Source organism: Glandiceps talaboti, chromosome 13, assembly GCF_964340395.1.
Source record: "Glandiceps talaboti chromosome 13, keGlaTala1.1, whole genome shotgun sequence".
Lineage (NCBI taxonomy): Eukaryota > Metazoa > Hemichordata > Enteropneusta > Spengelidae > Glandiceps > Glandiceps talaboti.
Window position 1 is genome coordinate 5892045 of NC_135561.1, and position 22077 is coordinate 5914121.

Here is a 22077-nt window from a genome sequence, read left to right on the forward strand (position 1 = left end):
ATGGGTGGATGGATAGATGGGTGGGTGGATGGATGGATTGACATTGTTAAAATCTGCAATTTAACACAAATACCTCTCTCTCTCTCTCTCTCTCTCTCTCTCTCTCTCTCTCTCTCTCTCTCTCTCTCTCTCTCTCTCTCTCTCTCTCTCTCTCTCTCTCTCTCTCTCTCTCTCTCTCTCTCTCTCTCTCTCTCTCTCTCTCTCTCTCTCTCTCTCTCTCTCTCTCTCTCTCTCTCTCTCTCTCTCTCTCTCAGAAATTCTTACCTTCCTATTGCTGGAGTTAAAAATATAAGTCTGTTCTGATCAACTTTGAGTATTGTCATCTGCTTTAGACTTCCTGAAATTGACACAAGAAACCAACAAGTCATTATTTTTTAAAGTATAAAGTCTTTCAATGAGGTGCCACAGGTAGCTTTTGTCCACTAATCTTGAGTCTTGCCTAATCTTTTAGGAATCCATTTTGCCTAGTGGGTAACACTAATAATAAACTAGCACACAAAACAGTATATCTAATGGACAGCAATCTTTCATGAAGGCTTGGTCAAATTTTCATGTGCCAAAATTAAACTGTCGTTATGACTTGTGGGTTTTACACGTTATTATCATACTGTGCTGTACTCACATACACATACACTTGCGTGTCCTCACACAAATCAATCTGGTTTTCGTAGAAGACACATCCCCCCCCCCCACCCCCTCCAATTTTCTTTTGTATGTGACTAATGGCCATGGATGAAACGGATACATATATTTGTCAATTTCGGACATTCAGTCAAATTTGCAGATGTCATCGAGCATGTGCCCCATGTAGTATGTCACCTTTGTGCTAGGTTTGAAAGAAATCGGCCATTGCCATGTCATGCATGAGTGGGTATGGCTGGACAGACAAACAGACGCATGGACAGAGCCCATTGTAATAGCCCCCTTTGGGCATGGCCAAGCAGGGGCTAAACATCTTAAAAACATGCAAAGAAATCATATCAAAGAAAGATATTACTGACAGAAACAAATAATTCTCTATTTTAGTACAACATTTCTCACTTTCATTGTATGTATGCTGAGTGACATTTTTCTTTTTGCTGATTTGAGGCCAAATGGTAAGGCCAGTTAGAGGGGAAAAAATTCAATTACTTTGAAAGCATGCCGTTTTTCAATATTTGTATGTACACATATAACTGCCAGAAAATGAATCTCATGAAAGCTTTGTTGGAAATTATGCTAACAAGACACCTGTGGACACAATCCTCAGATATGTAACTAATATCGTTGTGTTACCATGACAACAAAATAAAGCTACTGTGCATCTGGCAGCAATATATCAAATCAGTAATATGAAAGGTGAGTTTTCACTTTTTTGAGGGAGAAATTATGGCTATCAAATTTGAGGTTTTCAATCGTATGCCGTGAGACAAGTGGCGAGAGGTTTAAATCACGGCTATAAGTACTTGGAAAGTGAGAAAACAATCAACTTAAATTGCCAACCTTAGTAAAGTTTTAGCAGAATTGTCATTAAAGTCAGGACTCGTAAATTATTTAAAAGATGCATTATTCTTATCTCTGTTCCTCTCTCTCCCTCTCTCTGTGTTCTCATTAGATAAAAGAATAGCCCGGAGATGATTCTGCTTGTCAAACTTTTATATCATGCACGCCACAAAAAAGGCGGTATTTTTGATGTACCTCAGTCTTATTTTATGAATACATAAATATGAAATCATTTTCCACTCATGCAAATCTCCAGCCTGATAATATTGAACCATTCATTTTCAGAGTGTTTTATGTAGAACCTGAAAAAACCCTATCCCTAACTGAAATCACAAAGTTTTTTAACAAATTTCTTCTTTGTGCAAGGAATACTGTTATGGATTCTTGGCAAAGAAGTCAGGAAAATTAAAAGAAAATTGGGTCTGTTCAGGTTTCTGGTCTGCCCCCAGTAACTTGTTTTGTCCAATATTTGCTCTCTTTTTTTTCTTTTTTTTTGGGGGGGGGCATGTTCCTTGTTTGCATACAATTTGAATATATCTTTGTTACCCCTCCCCCTCCTGTAGGTATCAAATACCCCTTTGAACAAATAGAACAGTCAAATTGTGAGGTCATTAACAGACTATATACTATATTAATATTTCATACTTCATTATTTATAAATTTCCCCCTTTTTTGTGAAAATTCCCATTTTGTTTTATGTTCTACCAAAAAAGTTGTATATCTTGTCATTTGCATACTAACAAAACTATTGGAATTGTGTATTCACAACACACAACGAATATTTTTTGACCATCTTTATTTGATTTGGGAAGTTTAATGTTCATGATTTCATTGAATTGAGAAACAGTATGACAAAACACTCAAAAGTTTAATAAAATGCAATTTTTTTTTTCTCAAAATTTCTAACATTCCCAAAATAATCCCTGTAATACACATACATAATTTCTTGTCACAGTTTAGATTTCTATCAGTTTTACAATATTCATTCAAATATGGGAGAATCAGGTACTACCTGATGAATAGTAAAATACCAGGCAACTCAGGTAGATTTTTATCTAATTTACAATCTTGAACAAATGCAACTGAGAATCTCTTCATAAAAAGTAAAATTCAGACAAAAATGTGAAAAGTATTATCCCTTCAAAATACACTTTTGTAATTACTATCCATGCCATGCATACTGTAACTTGGTTTCCCCACATCTCAATGACTCTTAGATAGTTGGACACTTCAAATCTGTGCTAAAGTACCTATAATTGTAGCAATTTACATTCAGATCTCAATATCTGTCATCTCTGATGGATCCCCCTGTTGAGTTTCACTGTAACTGTGCATAAAATTTACATAAATCTGCATAATTTAACCAAGGTCCTTGAAACACAAGTAGTTTATGAGTCACAGGAGAGTAGAGAAAAGACACTTTTGGGTGACTAATAAACCTACCTATGCCCTCAGGTAGTCTTTCCAAGCAGTTTTGTGACAGGTGAAGATCAGTCAATTTCGTTAGGCCACTGATCTCTTCCGGTAAACTTTCCAGTCGATTCTCTGATAAATCCAAACATGTTAGGTTCGACAGATTTCCGAGTTCCTGTGAGAAAAAGAGGGAATGAATGTCAGGTTCAACATCATGTATTTGAAGGGCATTTTAGCTAGAAGCAAACTCTCATGTGATATGAATATATATATTAGATAAAGCCATGTACTATCACTATGTATTTGTGTCAAATAGTATACTCTAATGTAATCTATTACTGTCACTCACCTGATACTACTTTGCTGGCATTTTGGTTAATATGTGGTTAACATGTATGTCTCTCTGTGTGTATATCTATGTGTGCCTCTAATAGCTGTATGTGCATGTTTGAATCCGATTACACTGAGAATAATATTCTCCACTGTTTTTGAGCACCTGGGCAAGATGCCTAGATATTGACAGGTATATACACACATCATCTACATCATACTGTCTCTAGAGACAAGAGAATCTTAGTTACTTACAGGGGGCAGTTCTGTGAGTTCATTGCAATCTAACCACAACTCCATCAAGTTGGGTAAAGCACCAAGGGTTTCTGGCAATTCTTCCAGTACATTACTTCCCAAATCCAACTGTTCCAACTTAACCAGGAAGGACAGTGATGAAGGCAAGAACTTCAGTAAATTTTCACGTAACTCAAGGGTAATTAAATTTGATAAGCTGCAAAAAAAGTGTAAAAAAAATATCAAGAATGACAATGATCAGAAACATAAATCAAATTGTCTAAATTACTCCTAAAGAGTTTCAAGTTTCAAGTTAATTCAAAAACGAAATAGTTAGATTGAGCCATATTTTGGCCTGAACGATCGATCACTGTTGACACTCGAGTCCAGTTACCAGTGTGCCCTCTAATGATAACCAAATTTTGTTGTTGTGAGTCAAAATGATAAAAATTGGCATTTTTTGAGTCACCACATAGTAAGAGATAGGGGAACACAAAATTTTGGTGCATCACTAGAAATTGTGTGTGTGAGTGGTGCGTCAAATTGGTTTGGAACTTAGAGGGCACACTGCCAGTTACCCATTACCTAAACGGTGTCTGCAATGGATGATAGAAGGAGTGTAGACAGCGATGAATCTATGAGTCTAGCCAAACTGTGGTTGATTGAAATATTCATAATACATTTTAATATAACACAATCAATGACAAACAGTTAATATAATGTATCCTTTTGAAAACATTCAAAATATACAAAGTGAAACCATCTGACCTACTGAAGCAGTACGGCCATACTTGATTGTCAGGTTTCCATGGCAACTGCATCCTGGGTTTTTTTAATGATGAAGATTGATCCAATGCTACAGTAATGGAGCTCATACGCAAACAGATTTGCACTATTTTTAAACACTGATTACCTGGTTACATTGTATGTTACATACATATATAATGAGATTTTCAATAACTGGTCTTTGATTCTACCTTGATGATAAGGTTTCCATGGCAACATGTGGTTATAAATGTCCAAGTGTGAAGCCCCTAATATCCTTCAGTGACCATTATTATTGAAACTTGTATTATTATACTAATATCATCATTATTCAAAGTCTTGTACATTTTCAGACCAAATCAAGGTATACATTTCAACATAATTTGTCTCTCTGTGTTATTGGATGGTATCACTTTTTAGGAGCACACATAGACCCTCCACCAACAAACACACTGTACCATACACCTAGATGTACCTGCTTATACAATGTATGATCTGGGGGTAACCTTGTTGGTTATCAAATTGTACACCTACCTGCCTATATCCGGGGGGGTATCAAACTATACACCTACCTGCCTTTTTTCTGGGATAACTTTGTGAGGTTTCAAATTGTACACCTACCTGGGGGTAACCTTGTGGGTATCAAATTGTACACCTACCTGCCTATATCTGGAGGTAACCTTGTGGGTATCAAATTGTACACCTACCTGCCAATATCTGGAGGTAACCTTGTGGGTATCAAATTGTACACCTACCTGCCTATATCTGGGGGTAACCTTGTGAGGGAAACATCATTCAAGCAAAGATGTGTCAGCTCTCTCAGTTGTGTAAAACCATCAGGTAATCTGTAAATGAATACAATACAAGTGTTTATCATACAAGTAGTATTATTGTATGTCATGTAGGGACAATGATTTCATTATCAGTTTATATTTTAGCTCCAATGGGATTCACAGCTTTTTTGTGGTCATTTCAAATTCAGAACAAATTTCTGTGCTAAAGAGATCGTGAGTCTTGCCATGGAAAATCTTACGGTGATAGTGAGATCGGCAAGACTCTGGAATAAACTAATCTCTGGTGACTGTTTTTGTATGATTTTGACATAAAAATCAGCTTCATATCATGTGGGATCTACGAAATTACAAGTGATTTCAGTGCCTTTGTTAGTGTGTAACCATCTTCAAGAACACCGGAAGATATTGGCAAACAATCTGTTTATCTGGGGAATATTCTTATGACGTCCATAAAAGCTTGACTGACAGACGCAGTCGCTGAAATGTTGTATTTATAGAAATCAATAACTTTTATCAGCAATTTGAAAGTTATCAAGAAATATGTCTAATATTCACAGATGTTGACACCCATTTTCATTTCATTTCACATTCTTGTCAAACATATTGTCCCCTTACAATAGTAACCATAAACAAAGTCTTTCAGACATCAATGCCATTTAAACCATATTTTATCCACGATCAATAAAAGTAGACAAAAACGTAGCTTAATTTGGATTATCGGCGACACATTAACATCATAAATTTGAGAAGACTCCATCTACTCTAATCACTACTGTCATGACATAATCATTCGGGAGATTTCATCTTTTCCCACTAGACTCTCTTCTACTCCCTGGTAATAACTAAGCGACTGACATCTTTTGTCCCTCACGTCTCTCCATGAACACACTGACATTACACTTTTAACGTATATCACCTCTTTATCCTGTAAACTTTTTTATGTACTGTCTCTGAATACAACCGTACTTTTAATCTTGCTACACTATATGAATAGCTAACTTTCTGACGCAACACTTCCTACTTGGTGTTTGTTAAGTTAATGTTTCTACAGCCAAGTAGATGTTACTGATATCTGGACATCAAGACGGGGACTACTTTCTAGTAAATTCTTCTCAACCGTGCCACTCTATCTTTACGATGACAGAGCTCTATCAGCTATGTAACCATGGAAACATAATCATATTCAATTCTACCCAAAGGAATTACTTGTCACTTGACAACTTCGTGTAAATATAATAATTCAGGCATACAGAAGAACAGTTTAAAATCCATACAAGTGGAATACACAGGAGGAAGGAAAACAGATAACAAGGGTGGCCTTACTTCATGTTTCTCATTGTAACACCTTATCACAATAATGGGTCAGTCAGTCAGTCCTAAAAACGAGAATCTTATGTGCATGTGTACATGTTGGTGTTATTTTCATTTCATAATCATATTTCAACATTTTGAATGACTTAGAAATGACAACTAACGTCAGAAAAAAACTGTGAACCATTTATTTAATTAAAAGTCCCAAATTTAAGCAATTAATGGTCATTTTTCACTCAGATACAATGTAAATCCGAGTGGGGTTGACATTTTACAATCAGTGATGTTGTGGTTTCTTTTCAATCCTATCGTAAAGGACATCCATTTTTTATTAATTGTATCACTAGATTGAAGAAACACAGGGTTGGTCAGGTCACAAGAAACACAGAATTAAGTATGGCTGTCCTAACAGGTGACCACACCCAATTCCAATTTCCAGACACTTTAGCAATGTTTTTAGCCAAGTTAGTCTTTCCAATTCCATGTACTTTACATTTACAGTATGCTATATATAACAATACATTAGTAATAGCTGACAGTTAATAGCTTCAAATTTGACAATTTCTGACCTGCGATCAATACGATGAGCGTCTTCTGTATATATATAAAGACTCTAAGACTCTAAGTACATAAACTATCTTCACCATAACAGATGCCATTAGTCTTACAAGTGTACACACAGAATACAAATTTTATCTTGCAATACAATAGACTGCAAGATACACTGCCATAGTAAATGATGCAATTTTTTATTTTGACCACAATTTTCAATAATTTGTATGGTGACCCCTCTTTTTCTTCTTAATTTTGAATGAGGATGAAGTTGGCATTTTCTTGAGCTATCAGTCAAAGCTTAAGATTATCTTCCCTGAGACACAGAGTATACTACTTACATGTACTGCTTCTTTTGCAAACACAAACCTTTCAATATGTTTTCAACTGATCAACAGTAGTAAAAGGACTAAGGCTTTTCACATGTACGCATCTAGAATGTTAAACTTATATGAATACAAAATTGTTTTTCTGATCTTGTAACTTTGAGATACATGTTTCAATAACTAGGCAGGTCAGACGCACTGAAAAATTTTCAAAATTTCAAAATGGTGGCAGAAAAAAAATTGGAAAATTTAATACTTTAAAAATCTGTATCTTCAACAGTTCTTGTCCGATTTTAGTCATTCAAGTGTCATTTTCCTTCTTTCACCGAGATCTATCTAAGTATGGCAGATTTAATAAGCAATATGTGCATTGAAAAAAGTGCAAAAAAGTGCCTGACCTGCCTACAATAGTGTTTGTAAGAGTACACTGATGAGAAAGTCAGATATTTGACAAGCGGAAATCTTTTTTAAGATTTTGAAATTCACAACTTAGACAACACATAGACACTGTACAGAATGTCATAAAACATGTGATAACATGAATAGCTGTGGCAGAATATCATCATGTATACAAATTCCATTTATTAGTTAAAATTTTATGAAAATGTCAGGTGTAACGTCCGACTCTCATTGGTAGACCCTCAAATGTACTAGTAACTGTAGTTTGAGACAAGTCAATTGTGAACACAAAGAAATTTGATTCACTGAATGCCTTGTACAAATGGGAATGACTAGCATTAATTAATGCATTTCAAGCCTTGAGGGCACCCTTCATTGGTTTTTGGATAGTGATGGTGGACATATGAACTTTGTCTACTGCCCTCTCTAGTTGTACCAGGTACTGATAACAAATTTGCCTTGTTGGTAGGCACAGTAGCCTGCATGCACTATGTATAATTGATTTAGTAGATAGTGGAAGTTTAATAACAACTTCCACAACTGAAGTAGTAGTAATGGTGGTTTGCACGCATTTTGGATGATTCAATTAGCCAGACGTGTCCCGTAATGGTAAATTAAAACTTTTCTGGACTTGTACACATTGAGGCTTGCGTGCAATACATGTAATTGAATAAGGAGCAAGTGTTTTATGGGTGATAAGTACATAAAATTGACCTGAATTCCCCTTAGTTTTTTAACAAGGTTCTCACTAAATTTGGCATGGTATGAAAATTTACGCAAATTTCACTAGATTCCCCTCCCTCCTTATGTTACCACGTTTACCTGAATTGAGGAAAAACACTGCAGTGGAAGTGTCTACATATTAAAAGGACTGATTTACTGTAAAGCACAGAAATTTGTAAAACCTTGAAATAGTGGAAATTTGTGATATTTGGTTTTCATAGGAGTCACTTTGTCTGATCTGTTTTGAGTGATACGTACTTGACATGGACACAAAGAAGATGGTTGCTGTAAGACACATAAATGTAGTCTTTGTACAAGGAAGATAAAAGCACTTGAAGATTACGATGGTCTGCGAGATAAGGTGAGTCCATTAGGAAGACTTTAGCTGCTTAGTCTCATTTGGGGAACTTACACGTACAATTACGTGTACTTGGGGATTTAAAATCACAAAGTTTTGTATTTTAGCAATAGTCTTTGATAATCAATGTACGTGTAGTGATAACCATTTCCGTTCGGTAGTGCACTTAGATGCATTAACCAGAAAATTTTCTTCAGACAAGGCAAAGCATAGCTAAAAGTACATGAAATAGATGAAGTAACACTATTCTGACATCACAAAAACTTCAAAACAGAAGCAATATCTAAGAGCTTTTACCACATAAATCAAATAATATGTTGTCAATTATTCTTTTTGTTACCAATGTTGAGAAAAAATTTTCAGTGATTTTATTTTACTGCTTCAATTTCAAACATTTTTTATATATTCCCGCTCGGAATAGTACCTGAAATAAAATAAAAGAGTTTGTGTTTCCCCAAATTCAGCTGACCAGTCATGTCACCTCATGTGACCTTTCATGTCAGCTGACAAGTCACATGACATTGAATATCACCTGACAAATTGCAATAGACTTTCTCAAAACATGAAATTAAGTCATGTAATATACATTGCATCTTCACTGGCTTGACATGAGATGTAAAGTTCTATTCCCTAAGCCATTGTACTGTGGCAACACTTGATGGCATAAAACAACAGAAGAGCTCCCTCGTATGGTGAACTTTAGTTCTAAAAAAACACTAGTTACAATCAAAGTGTCTTCATAAAATTTTATGAAAGACCATGTTTTTGAGAAGATGCAACTGGGCTTTACATAACAAGGCCACATTAGTTAGCCTTGGCTTGACTTTATAGTACACCCCCCACCTCCATCCTCGCAAGATTTGTGTAATATACATGTACAAATGTACAAATGTTACAGAGGGAAGGGGGATACTATACTCAATGGCCTATGTTGAAAGTAAGAGTTTATACATTTTGGAATGGGGTAACTTCTGTTGCATGTTAAAATGTACTTGTAGTATTTTACTTAGTATTGAAACATACCTAACAATCATTGGCTATTGTCAGAGCTAAAACCTGATATTTAGTGTACACAATACAAACCATTCAAAGAGTCATAATTTATCACACGTGTATACTAAAGTATAACTATAAGACTCCTATTAGGGCAAAAAAAGGAATTGTTTCTGGTCAGGACAGTTTGTGTAAAATGGTGCAACGACATGAATTTTTTTTTTTTTTTTTTTTTTTTTTTTTTAATTCTCAACAAACCTGTCACTCAGTCTACTATTTATGGCAGTTACTGTTCTTTTTATTTAATACTTTAGAACAAGTGCGTATACATGTATGGGGGCAGATATCATTAGCTTGTTCATGATGTAGTTAGTTGTCTTCACTGAAGTAGCAAGGGTTATTTTTGTGTTTCCTCCCCTGGATCTGCAGACTGGACAAACACACACAAAGAAGACCAACGTGAGGGTATTTAATTAAGTAATATACACACTGACCAAGAATTTTTTTTTTTTTTTGCCTTAAGTCATCAGCTGTGCTTATAACACTACAAGACAGTGTTTATACAATGTACCTTTAGGCATGCATTGACATTAGCATTTATCCTTGGATAAAGATTACTGATTATTTCATGTTAGTATTTTCGAGTAAACCTCCAAGGAATAACAAATTTATCAAGTCAGCTTGTGCCATCATCAGAACAATCACTCCATTAAACTAAGTGTGTGTACAATGTTGATGATTAAAAGACATTTGTATTCTTGAAGGCACGGTTATTAAAATACCAGTTGAATATCAAAAACCTGTTGTCAGGACGATTGTCATCTCCTTGGGAACGATCGTTAATAATCAACCATCTGATGAATGAATCCTATGGGGTCCATCTTTTTTACAACTAGTATTAATAATTACAAGGCATTCTTGTGAGGACTAGAATAATGATTACAATATCATTTATCATTTCAGTACACATCCTTTAACTGAAATTTGTGGCTTCTCCCATTGTTAATTTGAAATTCCATATGATAAAGTAGAATACTTGAAGAATAAACCCTTGTAGTAATGTGATAGATCATTATAATTGTGGTGTTTGTAATAGGTTTACCAAGACATGACCACAATGCCTGACACAGAATGCCATTTGTCATATTTACATCTACAGCCTCTAGGGGGCGCACCACTAATGGGGGGCCATCTTGAAAAACTACAGACAATGTACATGTACATCATACACATGATACATGTACATGGAAGTCAGTGCTGAAAATATAAATTACCATGAACAGATAGCTATTCTATTATTCATGACTAATGTGTTCCAAGGAGATGAGACAATATGTCACACACTTTTTCCACATTTTATGGGGGATGGGGGGGGGGGGGGGGGGGGGGGGGGGGGGGCTATTATTGTATTAGAATTATATTTTCCTTTTTTTATGTGGGACTTTTTAGTGTATACTTTCCATTTTATGAGGGGATTATTTGGAGTCCTGTTTATTGGGGGGGGGGGCATAATTTTGACTTGAGACATAAAAGATACAGACCTGACCCCCTGACTTCTGACTGTGACATGACCCTTGACATGACTCCTGACATGGACATACATGTAAATTAACAATACTTACTTTGATATAGGATTTCCACTGAAGTCACAAACTTGAAGCTTCTTACAAAACTTGATGTTCTCGGGAAGTTCCAAAATATCTGTAAAAAGATGAAAACAAAACACCGATCAATGATAATTTACATAAACATTGATAGACTAGTCTTGTATACGATACCAAATATTTGATGGATTTATAATGAAAGCAGCTGACAAGACAATTCACATGACATTTTGGTGAGGTCACGGATAAAATATATCTGAAATGGCATATTTGACTCCATTCTGGTAACACCGTAATTATCCCATTATTATGAAATTAATTGACAACACATCCAATTAGAATCAAAAGTATTCAATTCTAAACCCATTAAGAAATAAATGTACGCAGGAATTTCTAATTGTCAATTCACTATCTGTTTTTGAATGCTGTGTGTTATGGACGATCACACAATGTCACATTTATAAACTCAATATTCATACATTTAGGGGAGAAAGGTGTAGAATATCAATGCGACTGTATAACTTCATTCTCACACATCTAACCAATTTCAAAAACGTCCACGCCTTCAATGATAACAGCTTCTGTATTTACTACCGAGATATTGATAAGTTGATAAAAATTTACTTCTAATGTGATGTACCATGTTGGGTTTACAGTAGTATTTTAGTGTGTTTACAATGCGCCATCATGTTTTTACATTGCATCGATCATAGTGGTGTGACTTCTCCAATTTTCATCATGATTTACATCATATATAAACATGTCAATGTTTCATTTGTGAACGTCTGTTTACGGGAAGAGGGAGAACGTCTGTTTACGGGAAGAGGGAGAGGGAGTTTTGGTCTAAAGGAACAAAGTTCATTTATTGAGTTTGTGCGATATTGTGCGACCGTCCCTTTAAGTAGTTCTAATCCATCATTGTTTATGTCGTTATATGTCAGTCTATTGAATTTAAAAACTTGAAATAAAGTGAATCTGTACACAATCAATAAAATATCCACATTAACTCCAGACATCTACTCACAACTCATACAAATATCGCTGTGTGTACTTGCATTATGTTATTATAATATCTAGATCGGTGTTAATGTTTTTACCTAAAATTTGAAAACAGTCAATTTTTTATTTATGAGATTAAAACCACAAACAACCAATATTTTTCTTAAACCTTAGAATATTTATGATTTTTTTTCAATTTTTATGCTGCATATATATTTTTCAATTTTTATGCTGCATATCAGGGTCTAAAGTTGAAAGTGGCCATGCTTAAGTTTATTAATATTTGTTTTCAAAAAGTTTGCAAAAATGTTGACATTAAAGACCACTATTAAACTAATAGAGGCTACAAAGATAAAAGTCAATGCATGCATACTTTGACGGTGTTAAAAATTGTCTCAGGGACTCTGCTGATGTTCTACTGATATTACATGTAAAAGGGAGTGCCATTCTAGGAAATGAAAGCAATTTTATAAACTATGGGTTCACGAGAGATGATTTACACAAACTTGAAAGGAATAAGCACTCAGGAGTCATGAATATTCATTGTGCAACAATGATTGCGTTATTTCTGCTGACTCCTATATAGTCTTGCTGCGAGACCCCTCAGGCTTTTCTGCTCACTGTCAAGACAACCAAAGGTCGCTAGTGAGGGCGACAGCCCAAATGGCATTTGCCCTCAAATGTGTGCCACCTTCAGAAACAGTGTTGAGAAGAAAGCCTGAGGTCTAGCAGCTACACTACAAAAATGTAACTCCCATGAGGCAATAGCCCATAGCAAAGACACTCTATCAAGATACATGATCGACTTGCTGTTTCTCTGAAATCGCACATAATTGGTAGCTAAGGTGATGTAAAATAGTTTATGAAAATGTTTCTAAATTTTATTTCCTGGAGTGGTATTCGATAATTCCCTTTTAAATTTAAGTAATGGTTTTAAAAGTATGTTTCTAGAAGATTGCTGCGAGTACCTTTCACAAATGTGAAAGAAATTATCCCCACTGGAAAAACCTCTACACTCAGTGTACACTTCTTTAATATTTGAACAAGGATGTTGTTGCTGACAGTGTATGGTTATCAGTGATTTTAGATAGCTCTACATTCCTGGACAAAGTGTACAGTTCAGTACCTCTCTTTTGTAATGATGTGATCTAAGTGTTGGATTTCTACAAAATAGTCTTACAGGAATGAATGAAATTAAGACATTATCTTCATACAAAATAGACCACAGACTTATTGTTGGCTTCCAAATCTAGATATCCTCTATGGTATAAGAACCAAACCAAAAGGCTCTAGACTCCATATGAAGCAATACCCAATAAATACGTGCTGTAACACTGTAATAGTTTGTGCGACTTTTTCTGCACAAACTTAATCAAACTCAATGTTATATTTCCAGGTTAATGGCATACAATAGTTAGGAAAAGTTAGAGCCTTACACAGTCAGCATACATACTACATGTACATACAATATTGATCAAACACGGTTCAAAAGCTTGAAGCAAACTGTTTAAAAAGGTTAAACAGTCTTACATTAAGACAGGATGGATAGCTTTAGGCAAATACTCTTTTATAATCAGTATACACGATATGTATGGTTTCACATTACTGGCCTTGATTCTACTATTTCTAGGCTACCAGTCATAGAAATGGAATAGACAGGGGTTCAAGGTAACACACACTTTAATAGACAAATCAAGAAAAATATACAGAAATAACACGTACATTTTGGGTACAATGGCTAATGATCTAAGATTGCATTAATACATGTATATATATAAATTACTAATTTATAATGTGTAATTCATAATAGTTATGGATCAAAACCAAGTCAATGAATAACTAGAGATATCAGAATCTACAAAATTTGATAATTATATTTATTCTAAATGTTCTTTTAGTGTGGGAAAAAACAGCATATGATAGAACATATTTGGCATGGGTATCTTAAGATATGTATAAATATGAGTGTGTGTGTGTGTGTGTATGTATGTTTGTAAATTGTATGTATGTATGTATGTATGTATGTATGTATGTATGTATGTATGTAAGTATGTATGTATGTATGTATGTATGTAAGTATGTATGTATGTATGTATGTATGTATGTATGTATGTATGTATGTATGTACATGTATGTATGTATGTGTGTGTATGTGTGTGTGTGTGTATGTGTGTGTGTGTGTGTGTGTGTGTGTGTGTGTGTGTGTGTGTGTGTGTGTGTGTGTGTGTGTGTATGTGTGTATACATGTGTATCTCTTTTCATGTGAAGCCATTGCTATGACCTGAACTGACCTGATCAGAGGAAGTAACTGGAAGAGGAAGTTATAATGACCTTAGCTACTGCTTATGGGTGTTTTTCAGGAGTATATCCAATGTGACCCAATGACCATGTCAGGAAAATCTCACCTCAATCAGCAGAGTTTACCACAGAGTTCAGATAAATCAGTGATAACATTATCGCAGTAAATAGTGCTCACTGATTGCAAGTAAACGGTATTCCACTTACATGTAAAGCAGACAGTAGGAAATGTTTTCATCTCAAAATTAATCATGTCTAAGTCAGGTTAGAATTAAAGTATAGGTTACTAACAAAGCTGTACAGAAAATGCTGGTTCTGAATAAAAGAATGATCCTGTGTTATCATACAGCTCCAATAAGATAGTACTAATGTGGAAACTTGGGACTCAAATATTGGACTTTAATTTTCACTATGGACAACTGCAAATACTGTAATGCTTTCAATTGGAGATATCATACATAAATAATTTATACGGCACTAAGAGTACTTCCTGGTGGATCATAACAACATGTGTATTATTATTAATAATTATCAATATCATTTTCAGCATTCTATTCGCCACTGGAGTGAAATTACAATGCTAACACCACCCTTTCCACTCAAGCTGTCATGCTTCGTACCGTTTTGTCGGGCTTCAAAAGTGCTCTACTATACTTATCTTTGAATGACAATATTTATTTTAAAAAATACTTTCAAATGAAGAGAAATGCATGGCTGATCACAACGTCCATGTGAGTATTTGTGATATATATATGTACAAACATGTCACAGTATATTTCAATGTTGAAGACATGTATATGCTCTATCATTATGTAAATTGATATTCAAATTACTATTGATATGTAAATTATTATGTAAATTAATCAGTGTAGTCTATCCTGGGGAGAACACTGCACTTTGAATTCATAACTTCTAATTTCAAGTCACATTCATGACTACTTTTGAAGTCAATTCACACCAGGTACACAAGAATAAATAATACATTTAATCCAGGCATTTTCTTCTACAGGGTAAATATAAAATGCAGCTATGCGACACTGCAGTGCTAGTAAAAGGCAGCTATTAACCTGAGGCAACTGCTGACTGGGTCATAAATATTCATGTATTTCTCATGTTTTCTTTCCATGGGGTAAACCTTTCTGAGTAGGTTCAAACATTAATATTCCTCTGATAAAACAAGTTGATGGAATTACGTATTTTTAGAACCAAATCAATATGAATTTCATGCTATGTGAACACACAAGTATCAGTACATGATGTCTGTGTGTATGCTCCAAAAAATCAATCTATAGTTACTTAGTACCATATTTTGTGATGTCCAAAATGTAGTATGCTACTATCAAACATATAAATGAGAGTTACACTTCCTTTAACTTTCATAAATTGAAGTGTTCATTACTGTTTTGCACTTTTTAGTATCACAGGAATATTTGGGTTGAGAAATAGTGGGCAGAAAGAAAATTATTAAGAACCAGAAAATTCCTCTAAAAATTTGTCGATTGACAATTTTTATATATATAAATTACAATAGCTGGTTGAAGTAAACTAAGTTAACTACCTCTAAGCAAATCAATCAATCAATCGATCAATATTTGATTAATCAATCCACTAATACCTGATTAATTATGAGATAATGGCTTTCATGCATGTACTTCAAGCTAATCTGTGCTGATATTCAGGAAATAACTTAAACTGCAAAATTTTCCTACAATACTAGGTAGCCTAGAATCAATCATAGCGTGTGTCCATGACCTGAAATTGCATTTGGCGAGGCGTTTAACATACTGTCACTAATGATCCAGTACTTGGAAAACCACAGCTACATGTACCTGTGAGAACACACATCAATCACAGCACACTTCAATGACTCCGATTCACTTATGACAAACTTACAATGATACAAATGTATGAACTCCATGACTAGGGAATTCTAAGATGGAAACACAAATGTGTATTGAATAGAGTTTATAGACTGAGACGAAAAAACATCAATAACCACTGTACTGATTCAACACGAATCTCAAGGAAATGAGAGGACGTGATGGAAGAAAAGGAATTAGACTGGTGAAACTGAAAGAAGGGGTTTTAAAGAAAAACGCTATACATCAATGACTCTTTAGAAAACATTCTTTCATGTAGTTTTTTTTTTATTTAAATGTACAAATTCACATTTTTATAGTTTTTTTTTTAAATAATGGTAATGTTTGTTACCATGGAAATGTCTATAGGAAAAGTAAATAAGTAATATTAACTGTAAACCAGAACAGTGCAAACTCCTACATGTAGTTACATGTATACATGTACATGTATGTACCGCCAGTTAACTACATAATCCCACACAGAATACAAATGTACAAGAAACCGTGCAAATAATACATTCATGATTCAAGTTGCACACTGACTATTCCTGAGTCCGGAGTACCTCTACATTTCAGTGTAAAACATCTCTTACAAGGCGTAAGATCAACTTGATGTTTTTCTGAAATCACAAGTAATTGTAGGTGATGCGAAATCATGAAACGACTCTCCAGAACCTATAGTTTATGGAAATGACTTCATTTCCTGGAGTTGTGTTCCCCTTTAATTATCATCAGACATTGATAAAACCAGTGTGATATTTAATGAAAGACAAATTATTTTGTTGTAATACAAACTGGATTTTCATGCAAGTCAGCACACAAGTCAATAAAGAGAATACCAAATTAAGGTGAGTCACAAGATACAGCTGTACATACATTGTAGGTGGCATGTTAAATTGGCTCACAACACAGTCAAGCAGTAGTACAGGGAACACAACATTCTGGTGTGTCACAAAAAACTGCTATGTAAATTGGTGGTACATCAAATTGGCTCACCACAGCCACAGTCAGGGATGGTACTGTACAGATCAAATGTTGGTGCGTCATCAGAAACTGGTGTGCATCAGTGTATCAAATTGGCTTTAGAGACTCACTGGTCCTCACAATATCAAAATTAAGAGGAACACCAAATTTTGCCATGTGACAACAAGAAATTTCTGAACATCAGTAGCACACTAAATAAATGGGCTTTGCGGACAAGCTGCATACATACATGTTCACTACAGCATACATGCACGTGTCTACTACATGTGATATGTTTTATAAATTTACAACCTAGAGTAAGAAATACAACTCATCTCACTACACACTTTCTAATCCCCTTTTATCCTGAACAAATCAATAAAATACAGACATTCAATTTGATCTGAAGGCCGATTCCTCAGAAACAAATAAGCCGACAGGTTTACTAACAAACGTATACACAGAGGTCAACTAATTAATATTACAAATTTCAGACTGGTGGGTGGAGTACAGATTTATACATACATATATTATTGTTTTGCTTGCAGCAATCTTTGTAATACAATCGTGTTCTTTTTAATCATCCAACAGTAGTAAATGAATAACGGTTTCCAAAATATCATCATTGCTGACGTAAACAGTAGTTTCCTCCTTGTATTGCTAAGAGTGGCTCTTTTTGTCATGTTTCTCGTCATAATTCACACAATTCTATATTTCTTAATTTCCACAAAACAATTTCAAAAATGACGCCCTCTATGGCAGGACCAGAAAGATTATAGCATCACAGTGATGGCGACCCCCACAAGCACGTATCAGGGCAAAAATTACCATTATCGTTACCTCTGAAATCTGGGACCTTTAATAAAACAAATAATTCAAAGTTTCTGTCTGACTAATTATTATTTCTATGGCATCCAGTTATTCATAAAGTATACTCAAGAATTGACAATGTCACCAACATATTCAAACACATTACCATATTTTTTTCATTTTTACTATTTTTTTTTTAAACTTAGCTATCACTTTCCTCATTTTTTTTTTTAGAATAAGTGATGAGAAACATAAAAACTTAGCTATCACTTTCCTCATTTTTTTTTAGAATAAGTGATGAGAAACATAAAAAAATAAAAGTCACCCTCTCATATTTTACACATTCATTCACAAACTAATCAACTTAATTCTTTAAAAGTACACAGAACATGTAAAACTGTTGAAGCTATCACTCACAAACTACAAATAAATTACAGTACATTTATAGTGAATTAACTAACAAAGCCCAAACACTTTCATCCATTAGATGATCTTATCAAGTAAATTCCCCTTTCATGCCTTAAAAACCCAATAGATTAGATTTCTTTAGTCCCGTTCAGATAACGACAAATACCGATACATTACTTACCCTAACTACAATATTTAATGGAATACACATCAATATAAACTGAGAGTGAAAGATGCCAACATATGTTGGAGCTCTCCTTTGATGTCAATATTGTACTCATAACAATGACTGCCATAGACTGTCGCTATTTAGTGACTGCATTGTGTCTCATTGCAAAATAGATTTGTAAATGCATTCAGTAAACTTGTTAGCTACTGTAGCTGCAATATTAGAAACGCACTTCGCGGATTTTACAATCGACACCGTGTCGTTAATACTAATGAAATAATCAACTCTTGATTACCAATATTATTATCCTGGGTTGTTGAATTTATAGAGACTAATTACATATGTGTTTGTTCAATTTTACTCATTTTTACTCATTTTTTTACAAACGTATATTAATTTTGACTCGCTCTTTTGACTTCAAAACTCTCTCAAAATGCATACAATTCTTTTATGAAAGTCATGCTTTGGCTGATTATTAAAAACTTATTTCTCACCAAGCTCCACCACTTATTAGATGTTTTTTTAGACTTGATATGTTCTTCAGCATACAAATTTGAGTAGCATGTGCCAACAGTTACTTGTGTTGCAATTATGTCAGAGCTTGGCCAACATTTCTTCAAGAATGACTTCACTAAAAATTTGTGTAGAACTCCATGATTTTAAATATCACAGAGTCCTGAGATTCTTGATGACAGAATGATAAAGAGAGCTCTTGATTTGACTACTTATATGGGATGATGTACAAAATTATCAACACTGACTTCACTTTTCTAAAAATAAAACCAACTCAAGTTTGAAACGGCTACATCATTAACATTACACTGATGACTCCTGAGGTTTGAAAGACATGCTGAAATCAATAGTCTATCCTCAGCTGTCCTTTGCCATGCCTCATCATCTTGTGTATCATTTATTTACGTGGACTAGCATCCGAATTGTTCAACTGACAACTTCACTTTATTTGATACCATATTTTGCACAGCTTGCACAAGTTTGTCACTGGTGAGACATGTATTTGAAATCTGACCAGAATTACATCTATGGTGCAAGTTATAAATATAAGTATGTAATTTTCGAGATCCCCCGGCCCCCATATTTGTTACAGGGTTCCTACACATTAGAAAAACCGTTTGTGTATATTTACATACATGTACATGTACACATAATTTCTTCCTGTTCCTCTCCGAAATGACAAAATGTTTGAAAATTTGTCATTTTACTAGATTCCCCCCCCCCTTTTGTTCCCAAACATTGGCAGAGTCTCTGATGAATATAAATTGACAGAATTTTCACAAATATTTCCATCCACATCCACGTCACAAGATGAAACTTTCATGAAATTTTACTAGCCTAAATTGTAAATTGTTATATCTCAAAGACAACCATTGTTGTAAACTACGGCCTCTTTTACGGCACCGTCCAAAACGCGCTCGTTATTTTGCAGTGTCGTGGAAGAAATAACAGCTCTGGTGTGCGAGAATCAGACAACCAATGGAACCATGAATAAATAATAAAAAAATTACACGAAATCTTGAATTTGAGAAACAGAATTCACTGTTCCTCATGACTTAAATCATGATTTCCACTGATTTAAAGATGAGATTTACAATGTATCATTCAAACAACTATTTTTAGCTGTTCATTCATTTTTAATGTGACAAGCACACACTTCTTAATCTGTAGTATTATCTTGTACATTGGAAACCATTGCTTGAATTATTCAACATAAGATAAAATTGAAAGCAACAAACCTACAAATACCATATCGTGATTCACATATCATAACGTGTCTGGTTGGCTTCGATGTACACGTACACGTAGGTTTCCATATTGACAAAGATAACGACCAATATATTGATATTTTTATGTTTCACAAAAAGTGCTTCTCCGAAAGATCGAGAAAATCTGCTTTTTGTCAGGACAGGTGTCTAGATTACCTCACATCATGATTACCATGGTTACGCTGTAGATATTAAATTAAATTGTTTTTGTTCTGGAGACAAGTTGGCAGCAAATCATTCAGACTACTGTAGCCTTTTTTTTCAAGGCTTCCTGGATCAATATCAGGAAATCACACAAAATATCACCATATTTCCTTCCCTACTGAGGAGGTCTTTGAATCCAAGAAAATATAGTTTATGAGTTAAAATTTAGCACAAATTGATAAAAGTAAAAACAAACACCTTCTTAGCTAACAAATTCATTTCATTCTGGTTCAAATACAAAACATAACTTATTCTACACTTTTTCTTCTTGATATTTTCACCCATGTCCATTTTTTTTGTTACCATGACCCCCCTTTCTGTCTGTTGACCTTTTACAGTGAGCCCTCTAGAGTTAAAACAGAGACAACACTAGCATGTTCATTTCCCAGTTCTTCTTCATCTTTGACACGAAACATATCTTTGGGAAGGTTTTGTGTCCCCAGTTCATAAACAAGTTCTCTATCAAATATTGAAGTAGAGAAATCAATGAGATTGGTGTATTCGTAGATAAAATTCTGCCAAAGGCGACTCAGAATCCATTAACCATCATATACGGCATACTTATCTGATCTATGACGAAAGTTTCCATATTACCTCTAGTTTACACAGATCAAATATATCACCCTTTGTAACCTCTATTAGCAATAACCTTGAGCAAAATGACCAGTGTGCCCTCTAAGTCAATTTGACATGCCACTGACACACACAATTTCTAGTTACGCACCAACATTTGGTGTTCCCTATGCTACGTGTTGACTCACAAGAAATGCCAGTTTTTATCATTTTGACTCACAACAACAAACTTTAGCTCTCATTAGAGGGTACACTGACAATTGACCTACAAAAATCATGTAACATGTAATGTTTGAAGGCCCAGGATTTGATCCTCAGGTTAAGCTAACGTTAGCGTTATCTCCATTACTTGAGGAGCGACAAGGATTATACAGGGATTACTCTTTTGTTGGAGACCACTATTTCTCTACAGCTTTACCAGACATCTGTTTTTCACATCTACGTTTGAACTCTAATTTGTAATCGAAACCAGGACTTAGTCAGGCTATGATGATGATGCTGAATCTGATGCTGAATCAAATCTCATTACACACTGTAGCCTGGGGCTATTCTTAAAAAAAGAAGAAGATGAATTATCTATACTGTTACAGTTAGATAGTAATGACCTTGAACTTAATAACAATGACCTACAAAGAAGATTAGCTTAAGTCAAAACTAGTTAAGATTAAAAGTATTCAGTCCAATAAGTGATGGAAAGCTGACATTTCAGGATTGACCCTTCTAATTCTA

General features: G+C 34.6%; 1 protein-coding gene across 7 annotated transcripts in view; it reads right to left on the reverse strand.

Annotated features, from left to right (window-relative positions):
* LOC144444141 (protein scribble homolog) overlaps positions 1–22077 on the reverse strand; it is a 100826-nt gene that overhangs the window by 39292 nt on the left and 39457 nt on the right. For all 7 annotated transcript variants that reach the window (XM_078133545.1, XM_078133543.1, XM_078133544.1 and 4 more), the window contains exons 3-7: positions 11303–11381; positions 4980–5069; positions 3481–3676; positions 2926–3070; positions 265–337 (exon numbers count right to left, since the gene is read on the reverse strand). In XM_078133545.1, coding sequence (XP_077989671.1) covers positions 265–337; positions 2926–3070; positions 3481–3676; positions 4980–5069; positions 11303–11381 — 583 coding nt within the window. The remainder of the gene's footprint in view (positions 1–264; positions 338–2925; positions 3071–3480; positions 3677–4979; positions 5070–11302; positions 11382–22077) is intronic.